This window comes from Rana temporaria, chromosome 13, assembly GCF_905171775.1.
Source record: "Rana temporaria chromosome 13, aRanTem1.1, whole genome shotgun sequence".
Classification (NCBI taxonomy): domain Eukaryota; kingdom Metazoa; phylum Chordata; class Amphibia; order Anura; family Ranidae; genus Rana; species Rana temporaria.
The window spans coordinates 71,345,901-71,372,364 of record NC_053501.1 but is presented as its reverse complement, the minus strand read 5'-3'; the positions used below and the strand labels follow the sequence as shown (position 1 = coordinate 71,372,364).

The 26,464-nt window shown below is 41.5% G+C and overlaps 1 protein-coding gene across 1 annotated transcript in view; it reads right to left on the bottom strand.

The window, feature by feature from the left end:
- Positions 1–13,449: 13,449 nt before the first annotated feature.
- Positions 13,450–26,464, bottom strand: part of BAHD1 (bromo adjacent homology domain containing 1) — a 109,039-nt gene continuing 96,024 nt past the window's right edge. Inside the window, exons 6-7 of the mRNA XM_040333325.1 lie at positions 22,325–22,416; positions 13,450–17,012 (exon numbers count right to left, since the gene is read on the bottom strand). Coding sequence (XP_040189259.1) covers positions 16,823–17,012; positions 22,325–22,416 — 282 coding nt within the window. The 3' untranslated portion in view covers positions 13,450–16,822. The remainder of the gene's footprint in view (positions 17,013–22,324; positions 22,417–26,464) is intronic.

Sequence of the window (26,464 nt, the reverse complement as noted above, 5' to 3'; positions counted from 1 at the left end):
TATATATATATATATATATATATATATATATATATATTTTGCCTTGCGAAAGTATTCGTCCCCCTTGAACTTTGCGACCTTTTGCCACATTTCAGGCTTCAAACATAAAGATATAAAAAACTGTAATTTTTTTTGAAGAATCAACAAGTGGGACACAATCATGAAGTGGAACAAAATTTATTGGATATTTCAAACTTTAACAAATAAAAAACTGAAAAATTGGGCGTGCAAAATTATTCAGCCCCCTTAAGTTAATACTTTGTAGCGCCGACTTTTGCTGCGATTACAGCTGTAAGTCGCTTGGGGTATGTCTCTATCAGTTTTGCACATCGAGAGACTGAAATTTTTGCCCATTCCTACTTGCAAAACAGCTCGAGCTCAGTGAGGTTGGATGGAGAGCGTTTGTGAACAGCAGTTTTCAGTTCTTTCCACAGATTCTCGATTGGATTCAGGTCTGGACTTTGACTTGGCCATTCTAACACCTGGATATGTTTATTTGTGAACCATTCCATTGTAGATTTTGCTTTGTTTTGGATCATTGTTTTGTTGGAAGACAAATCTCCGTCCCAGTCTCAGGTCTTTTGCAGACTCCATCAGGTTTTCTTCCAGAATGGTCCTGTATTTGGCTCCATCCATCTTCCCATCAATTTTAACCATCTTCCCTGTCCCTGCTGAAGAAAAGCAGGCCCAAACCATGATGCTGCCACCACCATGTTTCACAGTGGGGATGGTGTGTTCAGGGTGATGAGCTGTGTTGCTTTTACGCCAAACATAACGTTTTGCATTGTTGCCAAAAAGTTTGATTTTGGTTTCATCTGACCAGAGCACCTGCTGTGATAGACGTGAAACTAAAATGAAAATTTTATGTTATGATTAGAAATATTAAAGTGTATTTCGGTTAATATTTCCATATTTCTTTTATATATTGCTTATTTTCCTTGATAAGTTCTATCAGAGATTGTTTTAAAGGGATTTGATGTTTTGTGAAAAGCAGAACCGTTTTCCAAATTAAGAAGCTTCCCCACCCCCACATCCTGTCTTCTGGCCATGAAAAAGGAATTTGTGTCCTGGACTGTTTTTCCCTTAAAAGGCAACATGCTTGTTTCCTGTGTATGGATTTCTAAATGGGCGATTTGCTGGACTCTTTGCCAACGAATGACTGTCATATTCTTCCTCCTGTCCTGGACAAGCCCCTTTTTCAGCCCACCTCATTGCACCCTTGCAGTTCTGATCGAGAGACCCCTATCATTTAGGGTAGAACAAAGACCTTGCCATGTGGTTAACAGAATGGGAGGGTAAATGGGTGGAGTGGAGGGTTATTGTGAGGGATTGATGGGTGTGTATTTTGTGACATCATGAAGTCAATAAATCTAAGAGGAGAGGGCCGCCTCCTTCTCTTCTTTCATTCTTCTGCTGTATTCTCTGTGTGTGCGTCTGTCTCTGTTCTGCTCTCTGCTCACATTTTACCTACTGCATCTGTGTGTGTGTCTGCTTTTTGCTACAGCTCCAGCCCCCAGAAGCTGAGTGAGTGTGTGTTCGTTTGTCTTTGCTTATTTCAACAGATTATACCAGTGAATCACGGCAAGTCTATCCTGTTTTGAGGCAGGAAAAGAATCTAAATCACTTCTTCCACATGTTTGATGTGTCTCCCAGGTGGCTTGTGGCAAACTTTAAACAACACTTGTTATGGATATCTTTAAGAAATGGCTTTCTTCTTGCCACTCTTCCATAAAGGCCAGATTTGTGCAGTATATGACTGATTGTTGTCCTATAGACAGAGTCTCCCACCTCAGCTGTAGATCTCTGCAGTTCATCTAGAGCAGGGGTGGGCAATTATTTTTTCGATGGGGCCACATGAGAAACTAAAAATATTTTGGAGGGCCGGGCCAAAAGGCTAAACTCAATACTGCATAAAATCAATTGTATTTCTTTATAAAAAGCAGTAAATATCATTGTTGGACAACTGGTACGAGTACTTGTTATAGACATGGCACAGGAGGGGGACAGAGGCTGGGGACATGGCACAGGAGGGGGACAGAGGCTGGGGACATGGCACAGGAGGGGGACAGAGGCTGGGGACATGGCACAGGAGGGGGACAGAGGCTGGGGACATGGCACAGGAGGGGGACAGAGGCTGGGGACATGGCACAGGAGGGGGACAGAGGCTGGGGACATGGCACAGGAGGGGGACAGACGCTGGGGACATGACACAGGAGGGGGACAGACGCTGGGGACATGACACAGGAGGGGACAGACGCTGGGGACATGACACAGGAGGGGGACAAACGCTGGGGACATGACACAGGAGGGGGACAGACGCTGGGGACATGGCACAGGAGGGGGACAGACGCTGGGGACATGGCACAGGAGGGGGGACAGAGGCTGGGGACATGGCACAGAGGCTGCAAATAAATTATCATATCACTTCTTCACATCATCAGTATGCTGTGTCTTCCTCCTGTGCCCCTTTCACCTCTCCACAGATCTGACCTGTGGAGAGGTGAAAGGGGCACAGGAGGACACAGCATACTGATGATGACTAGGTAGGATAGCACTTCACACTCTGCTGCTGGACTGAGGAGGACTCACCAGACAAGGCCAGGGCAGTGGCACTGAGGGCAGGCAGCAGGCATCGCGAGGAGTCCTACTCCAACGAAGAGAGTGGAGACCAGGGTCCACTCCAGGTCCGGGCACCAGCATGGCGGCTGGCCGACTGCTACAGTCAGTCAGTCGGGCGGGCAGAGCAGGCAGGCGCACTGGTCGGTCTCCGTCTGCCTTCACTCAGTCCACTCCGTCACAGTGGGGGTGCGTCTGCAGTGTGTCCACTACATCTGCTGCTGTGTGCTATCCCGCCAGTGCCGCTCTCCACAGAGTCCACACATTCTATGATGTTCCTCAGTTTCCCCGCGCTGCTCTTTTGAATAGGCTGGCAGCAGTGTTGTTAGCGCGAAAATGCGCTTTGATAATTGGCTGCGCGGCGGGTGGTGGTGGGCTGGGCGGTCAAAGAGGGCGAGGCTATGCATAATGTAGGAGGACTAGACGCTGCCTGCGCTGCGGCTCACATTCGGATCTTTTTACGGGCACATTTCCCTTATTACGGACTTTTACGAACAGGGAAAAAGTGCTGGACGGTTGGCAACTAGGGTTGTCCCGATACCACTTTTTTAGGACTGAGTACAAGTACCGATACTTTTTTTTATGTACTCGCCGATACCGAATACCGATACTTTTTTTTAAATGTGTCCCCAAATGCAGCCATGTCCCCCGTACAGCAGCCATTGTCCCCCGTACAGCAGCCATTGTCCCCCGTACCTACTGTTATCACCGCGGCGGGGAACATTACAGACAGCGTTCGTTTGAACAGCTGTTTTCCCCGCTGCGCATAGACACTCCCCCTTGGACAGATCTGTCCAATCGCGAGCAAGGGGGAGTGTCTATGTGACTCCCCCTTGCTCGCGATTGGACAGATCCGTCCAAGGGGGAGTGTCTATGCGCAGCGGGGAAAACAGCTGTTCAAACGAACGCTGTCTGTAATGTTCCCCGGCGCGGTGATTAACGTGGCAGCGGCGGCGGCGGGGGGGGGGGGTATGTATTCTATTTTAGTATCGGGGTATTAGCGGGAGTACGAGTACTCCTGCTAATACTTGGTATCGGTCCCGATACCGATATCGGGACAACCCTATTGGCAACACTGCTCGGGGGCCGGATTAAAAGGTCCGCCGGGCCGTAGTTTGCCCAGGTCTGATCTAGAGTGATCATGGGCCTCTTGGCTGCATCTCTGATCAGTCTTCTCCTTGTATGAGCTGAAAGTTTAGAGGGACGGCCAGGTCTTCGTAGATTTGCAGTGGTTTAATATTCCTTCCATTTTAATATTATCGCTTGCACAATGCTCCTTGGGATGTTTAAAGCTTGGGAAATCTTTTTGTATCCAAATCCAGCTTTAAACTTCTCCACAACAGTATCTCGGACCTGCCTGGTGTGTTCCTTGTTCTTCATGATGCTCTCTGCGCTTTAAACGGACCTCTGAGACTATCACAGTGCAGGTGCATTTATATGGAGACTTGATTACACACAGGTGGATTCTATTTATCATCATTAGTCATTTAGGTCAACATTGGATCATTCAGAGATCCTCACTGAACTTCTGGAGAGAGTTTGCTGCACTGAAAGTAAAGGGGTTGAATAATTTTGCACGCCCAATTTTTCATTTTTTTTTAAAGTTTGAAATATCCAATAAATTTCGTTCCACTTCATGATTGTGTCCCACTTGTTGATTCTTCAAAAAAAATTTACAGTTTTATATCTTTATGTTTGAAGACTGAAATGTGGCAAAAAGTCGCAAAGTTCAAGGGGGCCGAATACTTTCGCAAGGCACTGTATATAACCTTATTGGGAGAATTTTGTTGCCATGAATGGTCTGGCGACAGAGTCCCTTTAATAGAACCTCTTTTTGTAGTCATGGGAAATGAGCCACAATCTGATCAGGTTGGCCACTATATGTATCCTTAGAAAGCCAACGTTCACACCTGTACCAACCTCTATAGAATAGAAACACAAAATATATCAAGGATCATTTCCAAGAAAAATACAACCGATGAAATGTATTTTTTTTTATTTTAAAGAATTAATTCTAATATATTTTTTCACAGAAGATTATAGGGAATGTTTTCCATTCCATCTGTAAACATTGAAATACAGATCTGGGAGACTGAAAAAAGTGCATTTTACAAAATCATCAACTAAAATAGATTTTACATGTATTCAGTATTTCCCCACCATTTTTAAATCTAACAACTGCATTTTCAGTTTCAAAAAGGTCTAATAGTTTACCGGATAAGCAAATAAAAAAATTAAAAAAACAAAAGAAAAAAAAAACACAAGAAAAACCAAATCATTGATCTAAGACAAATCTAAACGATTCACAACATGCTGCTTGAAGGAGTGACAACTCAAATTCAGCAGTCATTGGCTTGTAACAACTCTTATGTGTACGTTCTGCAGTGAAAACATGCATTGGGTTCACATGAGTGACATTTGTACAAGGAAAAAAAAGAAAGAAAAAAAAAAAAAAAAAAGACACACCCTTAGCAAAAATCATTGTATAGATGCAGTAATTCTGACCTGGCCAATGCAATTCACATCTTTCTAAACAGACTATGCATAGTAAATATATTTCAAGCCTACTGTAACAAATCCTAAAATACATGGTGGAGGTGGAGTTTAGCAAGAGCTGAAGACTGCTTACATATATTTGTCAGGCTTTTCATGTTTTGTAATGTTAAATCCAGCAGCATTTTGGTTGTTATGATAGCTGCAATCTATAGGATTAGTATGTAAAGCTGAAATGCAGACAGATATAAAAAACAAAAATTATTGCAGCTCTGTATACACTAATAAACCATTACATTTTTTTTTGTTGCAAGTACCTGAAATGTATATTGCCATCAGCCTCTAACAGTTCCCTGTACAGCAGAACTCAGACTGGGGAGAGGAAGAAGCAGAACACAGAGCCATTCAGGTGTTTTGCAGTACAGGGAACTTACTGATAGGAGAAGACAGCAGAGTGACACTAATGGGGTCATCAGACTACGTCTTTTCCCTTTCACTGTTCAGTCACAGGGTGGTGAAGGGTAAAGACCTGAAAGAATTACTGAACCGTGGCTGAGAAAATTTGGATTTCATCTCCTTTTTTGTGTAGATCTCAGGCCTGGATGGACAAAAATAAATAAATCATTTGGCAAGTAAAAGAGTTCCCTTGTATGCATTTCATTTGAGTATTTAGCCGTTTGCCTGGAGTTCAGCTTTACACATACCATGAGCAATAGTGTACCAATCACAAATTAGCTTTCATTCCACAATGTAAAACGTTGAAGGTTATCTGGTTGTATTTGGTTACTGACCCTCAACAGTCTTTTTACACAAGGCTATTGACCGGTTTCTACACAGTAATTCATTGGTTGGACCAAGATCTTCATAATACATAAGCCCATTTTAAATAGACCAGCAATATTGAACCCTCGTATTAGACAACTGTAGGCCATGGTTGGTAATTTGGCCAACATAAATAAATATATTGCGTCTCGCCAGGTTTGTGAAATGCGTAAATTCTGCCCTCTACATAGCCATCTTTCGGTTTCTGCTATAGTGAACTTCTCTATGCCTCAGCTAACACAAGATTTAACCTAGTATGTACAATTTATCTAAACCACAGGGGGCAATAAATATTTCATTTTCCAATTCCATTCTCTCTGTATAATACAGTATATGATTAGTTTAGCTTAGATACATAAAAATAAGTCATAATACAACAGAAATGGGTGTCATTTGGTTTTAATAATGTAGTTAAGTGTGGCAGAGAAAAATAGATAAGAGGATTTGAAGTATTTTGCTTGATAAACAATTTTCTTTAAACTGAGATTATTGTTATTACCAGTCTAAATAGTTAAGCAAAAGATGTTAAGTTAAAATGGTTTTGTGCAATTTAATGGCTTCTCTGTTACTTTGTAGTTGGCTGACTGCTAAGGGGGTCCAGAAAAATTGATTGTGATATTTTTTTTTGAACGTTGCTCAGCTTTCACTCAACTACTACTTTATCTCATCCTGGATGGTTACTGAACCAAATCCAGAACTCATGAAGAAGGAAGAACATAGACGCTGCCATCACTGACCCCCCCCCCCCATCTGAAAATGCCATTTGCTCAACTACTGCACCTATTCCAATATTTTCAGTCATTGACCAAGAATTTGCAATGACCTGGAACTTGTATGCTTAAAAGGGTTGTAGAGGTTCGTTTTTTATTTTCTAAATAGGTTCCTTTAAGCTAGTGCATTGTTGGCTCACTTACCTTTTCCCTTCTAAATGTTTTTTTTCTTTGTCTGAATTTCTCACTTCCTGTTCCTCCTCAGTAAGCTGTTCTAAATGACTTTCCACCGCTCGGATGATGGTGGAAAGCTTACTGAGGAGAAACAGGAAGTGAGAAATTCAGACAAAGAAAAAACATTTAGAAGGGAAATCAAAGGAAAGGGTAAGTGAACCAACAATGCACTAGCTTAAAGGAACCTATTTAGAAAATAAAAAAAATGAACCTTTACAACCCCTTTAAAGTCTCGTTTTAACTTTTTTTTTTTAAACAAACATGTCATACTTGCCTCTACTGTGCTGCTCATTTTGCCCTGATCCTCGACTTCTGGGGGCTCTCGTGGCTTCTCCCTGCATCGGATAACCCCCCCTAGGAGGTTAATTCTCCCTTGAATCGCTCTCCAGGGGGGTTTACCTTACGAGCGCGCTCCTGAGTTCAGCATCTGCGTCCATAGACACGAATGCCGGACTCGACCCCGCTCCCCATTACATTGGATTTGATTGACAGCAGCAGAAGCCAATTTATGTGCGGCTATCAATCTATCCAATCAACAACCGGGACCCCGTGGAGAAAACGCGTCTCCGCTGAGGGAAATACAGGGCTCAAGTAAGTAAAACAGGGGGGGGGGGGCTGGTCACTGACAAAAGTTTTTTCACCTTAATGCCTACGATTTATTAAAGTGGAGGTTCACCCAAAAACAAAATTTTTAACCTTAGATTGGGCCTAATTACGGGAAGCAGAATCGGGTGTTTTGGTTAAAATCAATGCAGTACTTACCTTTTTTGAGATAGATGTTCTCCTGCCGCTTCCAGGTATGGGCTGCGGGACTGGGCGTTCCTACTTGATTGACAGCCTTCCGACCGTCGCATACAGCGCGTCACCAGTTTCCGAAAGTAGCCGAACGTCGGTGCGCAGGCGCCGTATAGCACTGCACCGACGTTCGGCAACTCGTGACGCACTGTATGCAACCGTCGGAAGGCTGTCAATCAAATAGGAATGCCCAGTTCCGAAGACCATACCCGGAAGCGGCGGGAGAACATCTATCTCAAAAAAGGCAAGTACTGCATTGATTTTAACCAAAACACCCGATTCTGCTTCCCGTAATTAGGCCCAATCTAATGTTAAAAAAACAATTAACCGCTTTAAGGTGGAAAAACATGTGTTTACAACCCCTTGAAAGCCCAATTTCAGGATCCAAACCATATAACTAATCCCTTTCCTAATACAACATTTTGCATTAAAGAAAAAAATAACTATTACACAGAAAGTACCAGAGAAGTACTCAAAAGTGTTAGTCAAATGACTGATGCCAGCCTAGAAGTATACTATGCTGTAGTGGCCAGTGGGCTGACTGGTAGAGCCCACACAAGTCACAAAGGAGTGATGTGTGGTATGGTGCTGTGGGGTTTCAAACCCAAACATGCATTTCTGTTACGCAGGTGTTTGAAACTAGGCCAATCTTCCACAACAAGCATTACTTGGTGGACAGATTAGAGCCAGTCTCACCACCAGAAATGCCCTTGCTGGGCAGCATTATGACAGCACCTTCCATAGTTCAATTAACTACATATAGTATGGCCATAACTCCCTGGGCACTGAGGGAGTGTTGGGGAGGAAGGCTATTGAACAGGACAGACGGTGGAAGACAGTGCAGGGGAGAAGGTTATTATTGCAGTAAGGTCTGCTGTTCTTCTATCAGCAGGCGCCACAGATGTACAGAAGCTGTAATTAGGCCTTATAGCGTTCTGATGTTTCTAATCAAGAGTTTACATTTTCTGAAGGAGGTCAACAATAGCAGCACCTATATTTCTCTAAAGACAGGAGATATATCTCATAATAGATGGAAAAAACCCAAATACTGACTTTGTAAAAAGGTGGTGTCGTTTCTGAATCCACAAGGTTAGATGTCAGAGACAAATGATATATAAACAAAACAGCATTTGTATGAGGAAAATGTATTTGGTCTATAACAGCAATTCTGTTCTCAACGATTAAGAATTTTCCCAAAAAATCGTTTAAAAGGAAATAGACAATTTTTATTGTCTATACAATAAAAAGTGGCATACTATCTAATCAACATGTTATGCTGCCAGCGACAAGGTTATTGGAAAAATTAAAAGGTTGATGTTGTAATGGCAGTACCAATCCAACAGTAATGGAACTACTTCTTTATCCAAATAATAAATAACAGTGTGGACTCATCTGTCTTTGCAAGCTGAAAGTGTCAATTTGTAGAATATATGAACTTATTTTCACTTAGAAAAAAAAAAAAATGCTATAACATTTTCCCAAAGGGAGGTGAACTGATGCTGGTGTGAAAATATTACCCCTGTGGCCCATTTTCCAAGATTGGCAATTGTTAAAGCCCTTGTGCTGTGCATTTCTACCTCCAGCTAACCATCATTTATAAAGGGTACTATTTATGACGCAGAAGCAGAACACTGGCACTCCTTACACCAGACTGCTACTAGTGTTAAACAAATGGACTTCCCCATTCACCTCGTTTGTGTGGATTTGAGGAATCTGTAGTGTCTGAATGAAAAAACAAAGTGTGTGGCCAGCTTAAAGGATAAGTTCAGCTTTGGTAAAATCGGCTGTGGAGAGCTTTTTCCCCCACACAGCAGCATCATTTATTCACAGAGATCTGTGAATGAATAAACTAAAAGTTCCATCTGGCACTGTGGCAGACAATAGAATGCGACCATGCTGATCAGTGAACCAAGTCCATACATTTTCCTGCAGATCTGAAATGGACAGGCCATACAGAGATACAGGTACAGAGCAATAGGAAGAATATGCAGAAGCCCGACATTGCAACTGTGATCCACTGATCACAGGTGCAAATCTTTTCAGGGTTTCTAAGAAAAAAAAAAAAATCATAAATGCACTTTTTTTACTCAAAAACATTTAAAAGGTTAACTTACCCTTTAAATATGATCAAAAATGAAAAGTTGTGAAGTTTGGGGAATTTTTATTTATTTCAACCCTTCATAAATGCGATCCTAAATTTCAGATTACGTGTTCATAGGAAAGCTTTCTGCATGTAGATAGAGGCATAAGTGACTGCTGCAAAAATTAAACTCCTAAAATCAGATGTCTCTGCAAAGAAGAAATGCTTACCTCCCCCACTGCTTGTACTGCTCAACACTGCTCCAGTGAAGATAAATCATCCCCCGAGGTCCCTAAGGCAACTGATAATTCTAGAAATTTCGATCTACAGCAGTGGTTCTCAACTCCTGTCCTCAGGGCCCACTAACAGGCCAGGTTTGCAAGATAACTGAAATACATCACAGGTGATATCATTTGCTGCTCAGTAATTTCAGTATTCTAGTCTGCATCTCAACAAGGTAATACATAAAATCTGGCCTGTTAGTGGGTCCCGAGGACAGGAGTTGAGGACCACCGATCTACAGTGTCCCCCACCTACACTCAGTGGGTGACCTTCACATGTCAGTAAACAAGTAGATGTAGGTATCAGCAGAAGGAACCACCCAGTGCAGTGGGGGGGGGGGGGGGGGACACAAGTCCCAGAACTGAGGGCTTCTGAAAAGACTTAAGCTAGATGTTTTCTCTTTACTGGAGCAGTGTTCAGCCACATGCACAGTGATTGAGGTGGGAGAAGGGGACACTGGGTGAAGTATGCCGATTATTCTTCGCAGAAACATCTGCTTTTTGGTGTTTACTTTTTGTGTCAGATGTTTTAACACCCATTCTACCTACCCATAATGACTTGCTTTGTACATCTCATGGACCCCAGAAATGCCCACTAGAATTTACACCACTGGGGTGTTCATCACAAAGTCCAATTGATGAGTCCAGCTCCCCAGGATTCTTTGTAATATACTTCTTACACAACTGGTAAAACTGACGGGTATAAAAATAATTCTATATTCCAGCTGCAAAAGAGTTTTTACTTTTTTATATTAATGCTATAAATCATTCTAATGGATCCTTCTAGAGTTACAAGAATTGGCAGGGTACACAATTCACTTCAAACTGAATGCACGTGGCTTTAAAGAAGGTTCGGAGACTGAGAAGCTAAAAAAAAAAAACACCTTGAAAAAAAGGTCACAGTAGCAAGAAAATTTAGGGTAATATTTACACACCCGACTCACCTATTCAAAACTATGGGCACACTTCTACTTGAACAAAATTCATCCCAAGCTACATTTTGTTAATCTTAATGATTTTTTTTTGTCAATAAAAAACCATCACAACATGGGCTAAGTTTGAACAATGATTACGTTGACATGGCTTATGCACTAAAAAAAAAAAGTTTTAAAGTCAAAGTGTTCTCCAAGTAGCCATGTATTACACTTTTAAGACACATTACCAACAGGAAAAAAAAATATTTTCTTACACATGTTTTGTTTAAATTAAGCTGATGAATGGGACAAACCCATCAAGTGCTGTTTTTGGAGATGGAAAATGACCATATGTACTGCATTTAACGTATTTTTAAGATTGTAGTACATGGAGCAATTTAGTGCCGTAAGAAAGTGTCACCCAAGAATGAACTTTCAGCATTTTAGTGTTGTAAGCCAAAAGATAGAAAATATCAACACTTTCTACTGATACTTTCACTGCAGGTCTGAGGGTTTTGCAGATTTACAAAAGAAAAAAAAAAAAACATCATATTTTTGTTAGCCTTCGCCAATCCAACAAGGACTCACTGTTCTGTAAATAAAAAAAAATGCACATCTGTGCAAGTTCACAATATGAAAACATACATGAAGCGATATACAGACCTCACAAAATCGCTTAGAGCTGTTTTTCAAGCCAGTTATGGGAACTTAACATGGATTCAAAAACAGTTAATAAAATAAAACACTTAAAGCTGCAGTTATGCTCTGGTACATTACAGCCTAAAATAGGCTGTAATGTTCTTCCTTGAATGCAAAAAAAAATGTCAATGTAAAAACTGGTTCGAGGCATACGAGACTTTTTCTTAAACTTACACAAATTTCATATTCCGGAAATCGTTCAGAAATCTTCACTCTTTTTTTGGGGTGGAGAGCGATTGGGGAACGTGATGTGAAGATCCTTAAGGCCCCCTTTCACAATGGGGCGGCATTGGCGGTAAATTTACTGTCAATTTCAAAGCGCTATTCGGCCGTTAGTGGGGCGGTTTTACCTCCTGGTAGCAGCCAAGAAAGGGTTAAAAACCACTGTAAAACGCCTCTGCAGAGGCGCTTTGCCGGCGGTATAGCCGCAGTGATTTCAATGGGCAGGAGCGGTATACACACCGCTCCAAAGATACTGCTAGCGCACCGCTCCAGTGTGAAAGCCCTCGGGACTGCAGCAGCTGTTTCAGGTCAGTTTGCAGGCGCTATTGTTAGCGTTATAGCGCCTGCAAACCGCTCCAGTGTGAAAGGGGTCTTACAGAATTCATTCCTTTGCCTGTCAAACCTGTACATCAGCTCCACTGATTTCACAGGTACAGAGATAGCAGCAGGATGAGGGAAGGGAAGAAGACCGATAGAAGAATTTCACAGAAACAAGTACTGATGGTCAGCTCTGCAGGCAGATATAGATGCATGTATCAGTCTTCCTAATCGAGCGCCACGAAAACTGAAGGAAATGTTGTGGTTTAGTTTTGATGATATACTGATATGACATCACTGTTACCTATATTCTAAAGTAAACATCCCCATACTGCAAAATGTAAACCCTACAGCTTGCAGTTTCTCTTATGAACACCTGGTGGAGCATCTTGCTAAACCAACATGAAAATTTACCAAACCCTCAGTAAAATTAAGAGCAGTTCATCTTTTGGCACCAGAACACAAAAACTCAGCCTAATCATACAAAGGCTTTATGGGCAAGACCCTATTAAAAAAAAAAAAAAAAAAAGGCCAGTGGACTGATGTACAATAGTACAGAAAGTCATTAGTTTGCTGTGATAGAGTTTAACTTACATCCAACATAAACATGCACTAGTTTAGCTCTTGGTATGCATGGAATGTCTTTTTAGGTCAACTGTACCAGCAGATTGATGGAGCCTGCCATTGCGGAGTGCTTTTTCATTTGGACAGCTGTCATAATAGGTAGACACGTTAATCTACATACTTGTTCTAAGTTGATGACTCAAAGTGATGAAGCTTTTGGGTCAGCATACCAGCCACAGAACACTCAGGTCAGCAATGGTTGCCTCCATACATTGGTACAGGTTCTCCCTACAGGGTATATGTATAGAATTCAACGCCAAACACTGCAACATTTTCAGATGAAGCAAAGTCTGGTGGGCGTGTTTTGAGCCTTGTACAACAACCAAGTTAAACACTCTTTAACATGGACCTTGCAGTAAAATACATGGTAAGCTTAGTTTAAAAATCTACCTGTATGTACTTGGGTTACTCTCCCTTCCTCTGCCCTCATATGATGTCATATGCTGAAACCTTTAGGTCCGTAATAAAGATTTACATCTGTACTGTATAACTGAGAAAGGCCAAAACATGCTCCATTCCGTATAGGAGCATCTTCGTTCATAGGGTCAAATCAAGTAAAATAAATGTTTTTAATTGGGTGGATACAAAAGCCCTTCATTCTACTACAAGAAGACAGTACACATTATTTTTCTTTTTTTTTTCTTTCAACCCAGTAGGCTGGGGAGGTGCTCACTGTACCAACTATGTGATGTTCTCAGTGATATCGCCACTAAGCTATTGTGTTCTAACAGGGGGACATGCTCTGCTCAATTGGCTGCTGGCTCTTTCGTTGGACAGGCTGCTGTACACACTGGCCGAATGTCGGTCAGTTTCTGTTGGACTGGCCGATACCAGCTGATATTGGGGCCAGGTATTCCAGCCTCAAGTGCTCTCCTATGTGGTACGTGCTGGCGGAGCGTTTTCGTACACTTGGCATAGGTGCCATTTTCTATAGTTTGGTCAAAGCTGTTGAAAAATGTAATTGTTTGCAGGGGAATCTGTGACCACATCAAAATCCTCAAGAGGGAAAATTTACAGAAAAGTATAAATATAGCAGAATTTGGCTAAAAGGGAGTCAATGAGAACAGAACTAAGGTAGTGGTAATTGCTGAGGCAAGCTATGAGGGTATCATTCTGTGCTATATATATTTATCCCAAATACGGCCAGAGAGATCCCAATCGTGGGTATCAACCCCAAATATATGCAAAGCACTATACACTAGGAAAATGGGGAATGGTAAGGAACACCCGGGTTTTGGGATACCCAATAACAGGTAAGTGTAGACACAAAAACCAATGCCAATTTTGTGTCTAGACTTACTGGTTACTTATTGGGTATCTTAAAACTCAAGTGCTCCTCACCATTTCACATTTCCCTAGTGGATAGTTGAATCATTCAGTGACTGCACCAAGTACCCTAGAAAAGTGATGTAGCATGGAAATTTTGATTTTAAACTTAATTAAATGCACAAAGTCATGGTGACAGCTTCAACGAATATACCTTCATAGGCTCACTTGACTTGTCATGTTGGATGGAGTTAAATGCCAATATCTCAGCTGACTGGTCTAAATTTTATCACAGCCCTCCAGTCCTAAATTGTTAAACAATGCAAACGAATATCACAGTATTAAACAGGCAATATATATATATATATATATATATAAAAAAAAAAGGGGACTTCTGCCAGGTGGCTCAGTAATAATATCTTGTAAGTATAGAACTCTTTGGTATTGTCAAAATATCCAAAATTTCTCTGGGAGCACAGAATTATTAAAGCACGTTTCTGGAAACTCTTTCCTGCGGCCTTGGTTTTTGGGTTCCAAATTTGGCTTGGCTAAAACTGAAAATGCAGATCTCCAATTTAAACTAGTGATTACAGAATCTAGAGTATGGATACAGTGTTATTTATTCATTAGTGCAAGCTACAGAGTTTATCTACCAGCAATATCATTTCATGTTTTCTGGTATAAATGTCCTTTGGTGTTTTTTTTGTTTGTGGGTTCATTTTTTTTTTCACTCATTAAAATTGAACATCTGTCTTTCTGATAAATAAAAGTTTATCTAGATTGTATACACATAAGGCAAATGGCAAACATATTGAGCAATCAGGTAGCAGATTTTTTTTTACAATGCAAGTCATATCATTGGTCTCTTGTAATGGCCAAGGAAGGGGACATCTTTCTTTCAGAAGGCCAAGTCAGTAAACTTTGATAAAACACTACCTTGAAAATGAAGCATCCTTCAAGTCATTATTGGTTTAAAGTACTCTTTTCCCTGAAAGGGCTAAACGCTGCTACTGATCACCTCTGTGCAGTGGAGTGTTATTATCCTTTTTAGGCAATTACCCAGCAAGTTTGCCTGTGCACAGAGCAGTTAATTAACAGGGTTCTTCCACTGTGAGAAAGGCCCATTCAATGTGAAAATGAAATGTAGGATTAATACTAATTCTACGAGAATTACAAAAAATAATATATCCCCGGTATAGCAAAATAGAAAGTCTCACCACCCACCCTGGCATTTTGCTGTGTCTAGTTATTCTGTAGCTATGAGGGCCTGACAGACACAATTCTGTCCATTACAATAGTGAAAGAACAAAATGATGTCCGCATACAGCTTCACTGAAGATACACACTGATGCTCTAGCGTTGGGTAAAGGGAGTGGTATGGGTAGACGATACACTCTTTTTTTACATTGAAGGGATAGAGGTCAAAGAATGTTTATATTATCCAATCAATGCCTTTAATTTTAACTTGTAAAAAAAATGGGTACGAACTCGGGGCAACCTAATTTGGGCTGAGCCAATAATAAAGGGTAAAGGTAACATAGGAATCAATAAGAATGAAGAGATGTTACATCTGTGTACAGAATAGCATACCCTATTACCTGTTATGACAGGTTTTCAAAACTTTTGTTTCAGCCAATTAAATAACTGCCACCGTTATGTGCTGCATTTATATCCACTGTATATCTTGCAGCGGAGTTGTACCTGAAAATTCTGAAAAGTATTTTCCATGTTCTGTGACTGTATGCATCTTGTGTCAGGAAACGCAAGAAGAGCAACGCAAATTTCATCTGGCTCCTCTTAAACCAAAATTTGCTAGGTAGGTGACCCTGTCGGCAACCTTCCTGCCCAACAATCTTTAACTGAAAGATTAAAGGAGTCCATTCGCATTGTATAGAGTCGAAGAAAAAAACGTGTTAAGAAAATAGAATACTGTATGGTCAGCTTAAACCAGCCAACCACAGCCAAAAGAAAAGACCTTTAAACTGCTTCACAAGTCAGAAGGAAGCAAGGTACACTTTATATTGAGGAACCCTTCAAATATTCCATTGCAGACAATACTCAAAGTAATTTGTTTGAAAAAAAGTAATTAATAAACTAGCAATATATAACTAAAATTTACTTGGGTTCTAGTAGTAATAAAACATATATATGGTGGTAAATTGATCACTTGATTGCTGGGGTGTGCTATAAATTAATAAAGGGAAGCAGGTATGCTTTATAAGCAACAGATACTTCTCAACACAAATGAGGAGAGTCCGCACAAATTAAAAACAAAACCTGTATAAATGTGCAGGACTAATGTCACTTCTATGTGGGGTTAACGAGACCTGTGTGACATATTAAGGCATTTGAACCAAACTAAGTCCAGTCATGCACTACCGCATCTCTACACAACCTTGCACACATGGTTCCTGTCCTGATTTACTGGCTTATTTTTCCCCAATATATATATATAATATATATATACTTTAATATATTTATATATATTTATATGTTACATATATATTTTCTCATTTTCTTTTTAATTACTGCTCATCTCTAACGAAGTGCTGTGCTTTCAACTGCTGAGTACTGAAACCAGTGTCTTTTCCTGAATCCAGAGCCAAGTGGCTACTACAAGACGTTCCCATCTCCCCTCTGTGCTTGGGGTGTTGCTGGGATGTTGTCTGAAAGTCTTGGGCTGTAAAGGCCTCGCAATCCGACGACAATTTTGCATGTAGACGTATCCACCTGAAGCTCAAGTTTATACTATTGTGGGTTCTTCAGGATTCGACCATGTCTGAAATCGTACACATGTCGGCAAAGGAATACTAACTCGGAGCCTGCGCTGTCTGGAACCCTGCGATGTATGGGGGTGCAATACTCTTCTGAGGGCGGGACAATCAAGACTTTCATGTTCGGACAGCCCTCCCTTCGACGCTTTACCAAGGCACAAAATCTATTGGGGGAAAGAAAACAGAAGTCGTAAATTCGTATATTTATATATATGTAAATTAGTACGTATGTATGGATGTACAGATAAACCTTGGATTACAAGCATAATTCGTTCCAAAAGCATGCTTGTAATCCAAAGCAAAATTTTCCCATAACAAATAATGGAAACGCAAAAGGATTCGTTCCACAACCATTTATTCATAAGTTCTTCAGTTTATAGTCCATATAAAAAGATTATAGCAATGTGATAGGTTGTGTAACCATACAATGCCCATCCACAAATGGAAGCTTCCACCAGGGGATTAGAAGCAAAACCCAGCAGGAGCTACAGAATTTAAGAGAGAAGAGAGGCGCCTCCAAGTGTAGCAATATGGTTACATTTAGGAACAACATGGCTGACGATTAAAAAAAAAAAAAAAGAAGACACATCTAAGTGCAGGGATCTGATGTAAAGCGATCCACATCCACAATCCTCTGCACCGCCGCTGTCAGTCTGCAATCATGACCGGGAAGACTACCCTGCAGTAGAGCGATCTGAAAGCGAGGCTTGAACCGCTAGTGGAAGGGACAACATCAATGGTGGTGCAGAGGACAGTCTATGTGGACAGCTTGAACCCAGATCCCTGAATACTTAGATGTGCCTGTTTTAATCATCAACCATGTGAGTTGGTAAATGTTGTACCTTCATTAAATGTAACCAAATTGCTACACTTAGAGGCGCCTCTCTTCTCTTTCATACTCAGTTGTGACATGATGCTACTTGTATCAAGTCAAAAGTTATTAAAAAATGTTGCTCGTCTTACAAACCAAGTTACTCTCAAACAAAGGTTTTACTGGTATGTATGCAATTTTATAACACACACACACTAATAAATATATATATAATACACACTGCCTTGTGAAAGTATTCGGCCCCCTTGAACTTTGCAACCTTTTGCCACATTTCAGGCTTCAAACAAAGATATAAAACTGTAATTTTTTTTGAAGAATCAACAAGTGGGACACAATCATGAAGTGGAACGAAATTTTTTGCTATTTCAAACTTTAACAAATAAAAAACTGAAAAACTGGGCGTGCAAAATTATTCAGCCCCTTTACTTTCAGTGCAGCAAACTCTCTCCAGAAGTTCAGTGAGGATCTCTGAATGATCCAATGCTGACCTAAATGACTAATGATGATACATAGAATCCACCTGTGTGTAATCAAGTCTCCATATAAATGCACCTGCACTGTGATAGTCTCAGAGGTCCGTTTAAAGCGCAGAGAGCGTCATGAAGAACAAGGAACACACCAGGCAGGTCCGAGATATTGTTGTGGAGAAGTTTAAAGCCGAATTTGGATACAAAAAGATTTCTAAAGCTTTAAACATCCCAAGGAGCACTGTGCAAGCAATAATATTGAAATGGAAGGAGTATCAGACCACTGCAAATCTACGAAGACCTGGCCGTCCCTCTAAACTTTCAGCTCATACAAGGAGAAGACTGATCAGAGATGCAGCCAAGAGGCCCATGATCACTCTGGATGAACTGCAGAGATCTACAGCTGAGGTGGGAGACTCTGTCCATAGGACAACAATCAGTCGTATACTGCACAAATCTGGCCTTTATGGAAGAGTGGCAAGAAGAAAGCCATTTCTTAAAGATATCCATAAAAAGTGTTTAAAGTTTGCCACAAGCCACCTGGGAGACACACCAAACATGTGGAAGAAGGTGCTCTGGTCAGATGAAACCAAAATCAAACTTTTTGGCAACAATGCAAAACGTTATGTTTGGCGTAAAAGCAACACAGCTCATCACCCTGAACACACCATCCCCACTGTGAAACATGGTGGTGGCAGCATCATGGTTTGGACCTACTTTTCTTCAGCAGGGACAGGGAAGATGGTTAAAATTGATGGGAAGACCTGATGGAGTCTGCAAAAGACCTGAGACTGGGACGGAGATTTGTCTTCCAACAAGACAATGATCCAAAACAAAGCAAAATCTACAATGGAATGGTTCACAAATAAACATATCCAGGTGTTAGAATGGTTGCATTCTACTTCACTTGTGCTCTCATGTAACCTGAATCAGCAGACTAAACCCGCTGTTGGCTGATGTCATGAAGCTGCTCCAGTCTCTGGAAGAATCCTGAACATACTGAAGAAATCCACCCAGATGCCTGATCGGCAGGCTGGCTCAGCCCCTCAACATGAGACCGAGATCCAGAGCCAACCGCTCCCGTCCCTCCCCAGTCTGAAGTTCCGGTGAGTGGTGGGGGGAGCAAAGCAGACAGCAGTGACTAACAGTCACCACTCTCTGCTCAGAGCTGAAGGAGAACTGAGCTATCAGTGGTCATTTAATTGCTCCATTCTCTTGCTCAGAACCGGCAGGGGACAGCTGCAGCATCGGACCTAATCCTGCAACTTTTTCTTAAGAGATGAAGATAGGGGGATATGCTCCGTTTTCCTGTCTTAGGGTGGCAATGCTGCTCCTCCACAGATACAACACAGAGTGTACGTGCAAGCGTGTGTCACCACAGGACAGCGTGTGTCACCACAGGACAGGAAGCATGCTATTTTCAGGATCACCAGGTAAAAATAAAAGTAGGAAAAGGCCTAAAAAAAGAGAAAACTAATGCAGGCACCACACCTAACGTCTGGGAAACTAATATATTAAACTGCCATTCTTGGAGTCAAGAGGGGCAATAACTGTTCAGATAAGGTAAAACAATAGTAATGTGGCCTTGAAACATTTCTCATCATTTTTCCCCTATATATAATTGTCTTATCAGACATGGACGGTAAGAGAATAATTCAGGAGTTATCACCAACATAGACCTGGAAAACTGTATTTCATCACAGTATAAAAAACAGACATTTCCACCACCGGTAATTTTTCAGGACAACCCCCTTCTTTGCCCAAGCAGCACCCAAGAAAAAGGAGCTAAACCAGAGGGGTAGACAACCTCTGCCCTCCAGCTGTTTTGAAACTTCAAGTCCCATGAGACATTGCAAGACCCTGACAATCACAGATATGACTCACAGAGGCATGATGGGATATGCAGCTTCATCACAGCTGAGGGCAGCAGTTGCCTACTTTTGAGCTAAACCTTTAGGCTGGGTTTACACTGGTGCACTGTGCGAGATCGCATGCAATGTCTTTGCGATGCCCGCTATACAGATATAGTATGGCTGAATTCGCATTGCATCCGGACCAAACTCGCACACTTTTTTTTGGTCCGCACCAGAATTGGGTCGCATGGGAGTTCACATCCGATTTCTGTCAGAACTGTCAGTTCACGCTGCGATATGCGAACTGAAATGGGGCTGTCATTAACATTGTATTGACACTCCCAGCAGTTTGCATATGGCAGTGTGAGCTTTGCAAGTCGGGTGCGATGCGGGAACCCACAGTGGATTCGCAACCATGTGAACTGGGATTTAAAGACCGTTCTGAAAAAATAACGGTTGGTTCAAATGAAAGCATCATACACAGTACTCATCTGTGTTACAAGTGCACTTATACGGCTAAAATCACCTTACACTACTGAAACTCACATGAACAAAAGAAACAATAAAACATCCAGATCTCACTGACTTGATATCCTGGAAAAAACGCCAGTTAAGCTTGACCATGGCTTTTTTTTTTTTTTTACTTAAAAGCTATGATGGGGGTTTTCATTAATATATACCATGTTAAAGTTTTGTCCTTAAAGACCCCCCCCCCCCCCCCATGCAGTCGGGCTGTGATTGCAATGAATGGGTCAGCTGCTCGTTTTTTTCTAGGGGTGGGCACAAATTCTACACTCACCCGATTGGCTGATCCTCCAGAAAACCGCAGCCCCCGCATCAGTGGGTTGTGGGCCTTAGTGAGCAAAGTGACAATGTTTCTTTAACACCCATGTGGAAATGCACTGCAACACAGCACGTTTGGGAGCACCATCTAGGAATGGCATCATATGCACTATATGGTAGTGGGGGGATACACTGCATTATGGTGCTCTGCATTAAAAAACTTCATGTGCATTATGGCATGTGTTGGCACGTTCAAAATTAATGGACTGCCTTAATGTAACACACTACCTTAACAGGCATCATGCTGTGTAATATGTAATATGCTGTGATGGCAGTGTTTACCAGGCGAGACAAATCATCTTTCAGAAAATACTGTATCTGAGGTATAAACAGAACCCACATGAGCTAGAGAAATAGATTGAGGATAGAGTCCCTGATCGTCAACTTGGCTGCCACTTTGAGAACTTCTGAAATAATTTAGAAACTAAAGAGATCAGTGGGCATGCTTCGCATTCTGAAGGTAAGCTGGAAATGAGACTGGCACAAAGACAGAACACCAGTCTCTTCACCGGTGAGGAGGGAAGTGCAGCAGTGGAGGAATGACCAGTGGAATGAGGTACCGGCGGGGACTAGGGGAACCGGCTGGGACTGGGGGAATCGGAGGGGCAGCAGAAGGCGGAGACTAGGGGTTTAGAGGGCAGCAGAAGGCGGAGAGTGTGGAATCCAAGGGGCAGTGATGTGGGCACATACACCAAAAGAGGAAACCAGGAGACAGACAGCAGTAGGGCAGGCAAAAGATTGTAGACAGTAGTGGCAACGGCACCCGCATTTTTGTTGTGTGGCAACGATTGGCAGCTTGTCGGCCTCTGATCACAATATTTCACTCTTTGGTAGAGTACCATGGTGCTATAAATTCATGGTTGCAGTAGCGAACCCGTGTCGGTAGCATTAAAAGGGTTAAACGTTAAGTGTAAAAGCAATTAATCCTTTTAACCTCACGGAAATAGTGCCCTACTTCATACCCTTCACTACAACTTGCTGTAATGTAAATCATCAAAAGAGGAAAGAGATTAACATAATTAGATGCATCCATTTGGTCTGGTGGATAAATATCTCCAACAAAGATTTGCCACAGGGATAGCTTAATGAGCATAACATTTTGGCATCTAGTCACAATATGGAGACTCTGGGCAGGAGGAGGTAAAAGTTTGATGGAACATGTACTGCTTTAACCTACCTCAATGTGGAACTTGATAGTACATTTGCATTTGAGTGGTTTGGATGTTTTATAGGTATAACAATATACCATTTATACAGTTTAATAATTAATAAGGAGCCTATAGTTCATTTTACTTGTAAAACAGTCAAGTATATGTAACAATATACTTACTATTTATACATACCAGTTTAATGAGGAGCAATAAAGAGCCTATAGTTACTTTAATTTGTAACAGTTTACTTTGAATTAGCATTATTACATATAAGTGAAAGATCTCCTGTTTGGAAGGAAGCAATGTATGGGAAATGAGCGCACTCCCTACCTGCAGTACTCTGCAAATGTGAGGACATAGCACTTCTCTTCAATACAGGCAATACTGTTCTCATCCTGATGACGGGAGGCAAAGATCTCATTCTAGAGGAGAACAAAAATTATGTTATTGTTAGTTCTTTTTGTTACCTTCATACATTCATAAACTACTGTATAGCGAGGGAAAAAAGTATTTGGTCCCCTGATGATTTTGTATGTTTGCCCACTGACAAAGAAATGATCGGTCTATAACGTTAATGGTAGGTTTATTTTAATAGTGAGAAAGAGTAACAAAAATATCCAGAAAAACGCCTTTCAAAAGAGTTATAAATTGATTTGCATTTTAATGAGTGAAAAAAAGCATTTGATCCCTTAGAGCCGGTTCACACAGGGGCGACCTTGTCAGGTGACTCAGCCGCCTGACAAGTCGCGGTCCACAGTAGTCAATGGAACCGTTCTAATAGGAGCGACGCAAGTCGCTCCGACTTAGAAAAAGGTTCCTGAACGACTTTGGGGGCGACTTGCATTGACTTCAATACTGAAGTCATTTTGCAAGTTGCCCCTCAAGTCGCCTTGAGATCGCCTTGCCGAGTCTCCCCTAAAGTCGTGCCGCCTGTGTGTGAACCGGCTCTTATCAATCAGCAAGATTTCTGGCTCCCAGGTGTGTTCTATACAGGTAACTAGGGAGTGTTCCTAATCTCAGCTTGTTACCCGTATAAAAGACACCTGTCCACAGAAGCAATCAGATTCCAATCTCTCCTCCATGGCCAAGACCAAAGAGCTGTCCAAGGATGTCAGGGACAAGATTGTAGACCTATACAAGGCTGAAATGGGCTACAAGACCATCGCCAAGCAGCTTGGTAAGAGGGTGACAACAGTTGGTGCGATTATTCGCAAGTGGAAGAAACACAAAATAACTCAATCTTCCTTGGTCTGGGGCTCCATGCAAGATTTCACCTTGTGGCGTTTTAATGATCATGAGAACGGTAGAACACGGGAGAAACTTGTCAATGATCTCAAGGCAGCTGTGACCATAGTTACCAAGAAAACAATTGGTAACACTACGCCATGAAGGACTGAAATCCTGCAGCGCCCGCAAGGTGCACCTGCTCAAGAAAGCACATGCACAGGCCCGTCTAAAGTTTGCTAACAAACATCTGAATGATTCAGAGCAGAACTGGGTGAAAGTGTTGTGGTCAAATGAGATCAAAAATCGATCTCAAATCAATGTGTTTGGAGGAGGAGGAATGATGCCTATGACCCCAAGAAAACGATCCCCACCACCAAACATGGAAACATTATGCTTTGGGGATGTTGTTCTGCCAAGGGGACAGGACAACTTCACCACATCAAAAGGACGATGGACGGGCCATGTACTGTCAAATCTTGGGTGAGAAATCCCTTCCCTCTGCCAGGGCATTGAAAATGGGTTGTGGATGGGTATTCCAGTATGACAATGACCCAAAACACACGGCTAAGACAACAAAAGGAGTGGCTCAAGAAAAAGCACATTAATATCCTTGAGTGGCCTAGCCAGTCTCCAGACCTTAATCCCATAGAAAATATATAGAGGGAGCTGAAGGTTCAAGTTACCAAACGTCAGCCTCAAAACCTGAATGACTTGGAGAGGATCTGCAAAGAGGAGTGGGACAAAATCCCTCCTGAGATGTGTGCAAACCTTGTGGCCAACTACAAGAAACGTCTGACCTCTGCGACTGCCAACAAGGGTTTTGCCACCAGGTAATGTTTTGCGAAGGGGTCAAATACTTATTTCACTTTTATAAATTTATTTGAATCTTAATCTTTTTAAATTAGTTTTTCTGGATATTTGTTGTTATTCTGTCTCTTGATGTTAAAATAAGCCTACCCTTAAAACTATAGCCTGATCATTTCTTTGTCAGTGGGCAAACATACAAAATCAGCCGGGGATCCAAACACTTTTTCCCCCCTCACTGTATACATAAGTAAAACATGCTGATTTAGTGCAAGCAGTTAACACAGACAAGCACCTTTACAAGAAACAAATACAAGAAATCCAGTTGGGAGCAGTGTCTAGAACTATGGCATATAAAACAGCAGGCATGCAGGGTAAATTAAAAGCAACTACATGGAAAATCATTAAAAACAAAACCATATGCAAAATGCAGGAAAAAAACAAACATGAGATAATGTGCAGCAAGAAAACAGCAGCTCCATAATTATTACAGGCACACCCCGCTTTACAGACACATTGTCTATGGGAAATTTTGGTCAGCTTCACATGGCATTGCTCCCGAACCATAACTGACCCAGAACTGCAACACATTTTGGGGTCGGCCAGCTTGCCTAGGTAATCAGTTATGCCTGTAAATGACTATTGCAATGCAGTACATGCAATGAGAAGTGAAAAAATTATTGCTTTACTTTAACTACATTTTCCTTTTACATTACATGCTCTGGTCCCATTGGGTACTTAAAAAGTGGGGTAGGCCTGTAAATCATTTCTAATGTCTATATACTCCGTTATCGCATTAGCTTCTCCTATTACACTTTAGGGAGGAAAGCTTAAGATTTTTTTTTAGACTATAATACAAGTTATGTTCATTTTGTTTGCATTAAAGTAGAGCTGCAAGAGTTGAGATCGTGATTCAACCCCCCCCCCCCCTCCCCCTCGATCTTAAAAGCAGGTCCTCAATTCAGTGCAGCGCCGTTCTCTGCTCACAGCTGTAAAAAAAAAAAAAACAACACCAAGCAGCCTACCCCTTTTATTACAACATTGCTTAGGCGGAGATAAAGAGAAACATTGTAACTTTTAGCTCAAAGGAATGAACTTTCAAGCTGTAAATGAGGCCAGTTTAACCACCACTGGGGCGGGGGGGGGGGGCATTGGCGGTAAAGTGCTGCTATTTTTAGCAGCTTTACCATAATTTTAGCTGCGCTTTTTGGCCGTTAACGGGGCATTTTTAACCACCGCTAGCGGCGGAAAAAGGGTTAATAGTGCCAGCAAAGCGCCGCTGCCGAGGTTTCAATGGCGGGGGAGTTTTAGGCGTGATGTATTCACCGTTATCGCAACGCCCCAAAGATGCTGCTTGCAGGACTTTTTTTCCCCGTCCTGCAAACACACTGCTCAAGAGTGAAAGCACTCAGGCTTTCACACTGGAGAGGTAGGGTAGGCGTTTTTCAGGTGCTTTATAGTCGCCATTTTTAGCCCTTTAGCACCAGAAAAACACCTCAGTGTGAAAGTAGCCTTTAACTAGAGAATAAAATGGCGGTTGTTGCAATATTTTATGTCACACCAGTCTTTTAAACACAATTTTTTGGGGAAAAATACACTTTAACTACTTCAGCCCCGGAAAAAATTTACCCCCTTAATGACTAGGCCATTTTTTGTGATATGGCACTGCGCGGTCATGCGATGTTGTACCCAAACAAAAATGTATGTTCTTTTTCCCCCCACAAATAGAGCTTTCTTTTAGTGGTAGTTGATCACTGCTGCGTTTGAAAAACAATATTTTTTTTACCTTTTGCTATAATAAATATCCCCCCCCAAAAAAAAAAAAAATTAAAACATTTCTTCATCAGTTTAGGACAATATGTATTCTTCTAGATTTTTAATTTTTTTTTGATAATTGAAAAAAATAACGCCGGCTCTGGCGCTATGCGTGCACACACTGTATCTATTGCACGAAGCGACGTACACCTACAGTATGGCGATTCACGCAATAGAGCCGACCTGCCGCAGTATAACTACAGCGGCCGGTCGGCAAGTGGTTAATGAAGACCGTAAAGTTAGCCCAATATTTTTGTAGAATGTGAAAGATGATACGCCACGAGAATCTTGATTTCTATTTGAAGCAAATAAAATGTGACTCATTGTAGCCAGAATCGTGCAGCTCTACATTAAAGGTATGCAGATAACTGAAATTTGCGTCATTAACCAAAAGTTATGTTGAATTAAAATGTATAGAAGAGAGCCAATATCCATGTTATCAGCTTTGCAAGTTTAAAGTGGAAAATAAATATGGATAAAAAAAAAAAAAAAAAAAGGTAGGCACAATGGAAACAACCAAAGAATTGAAAGAAAAAGTCTCTCAATTCAGACGAATTGAGGCAAATAAAAGTCAGACACACACGTGAATACAGCATGCTGTACAGAAGCAGCATAAGGATAATA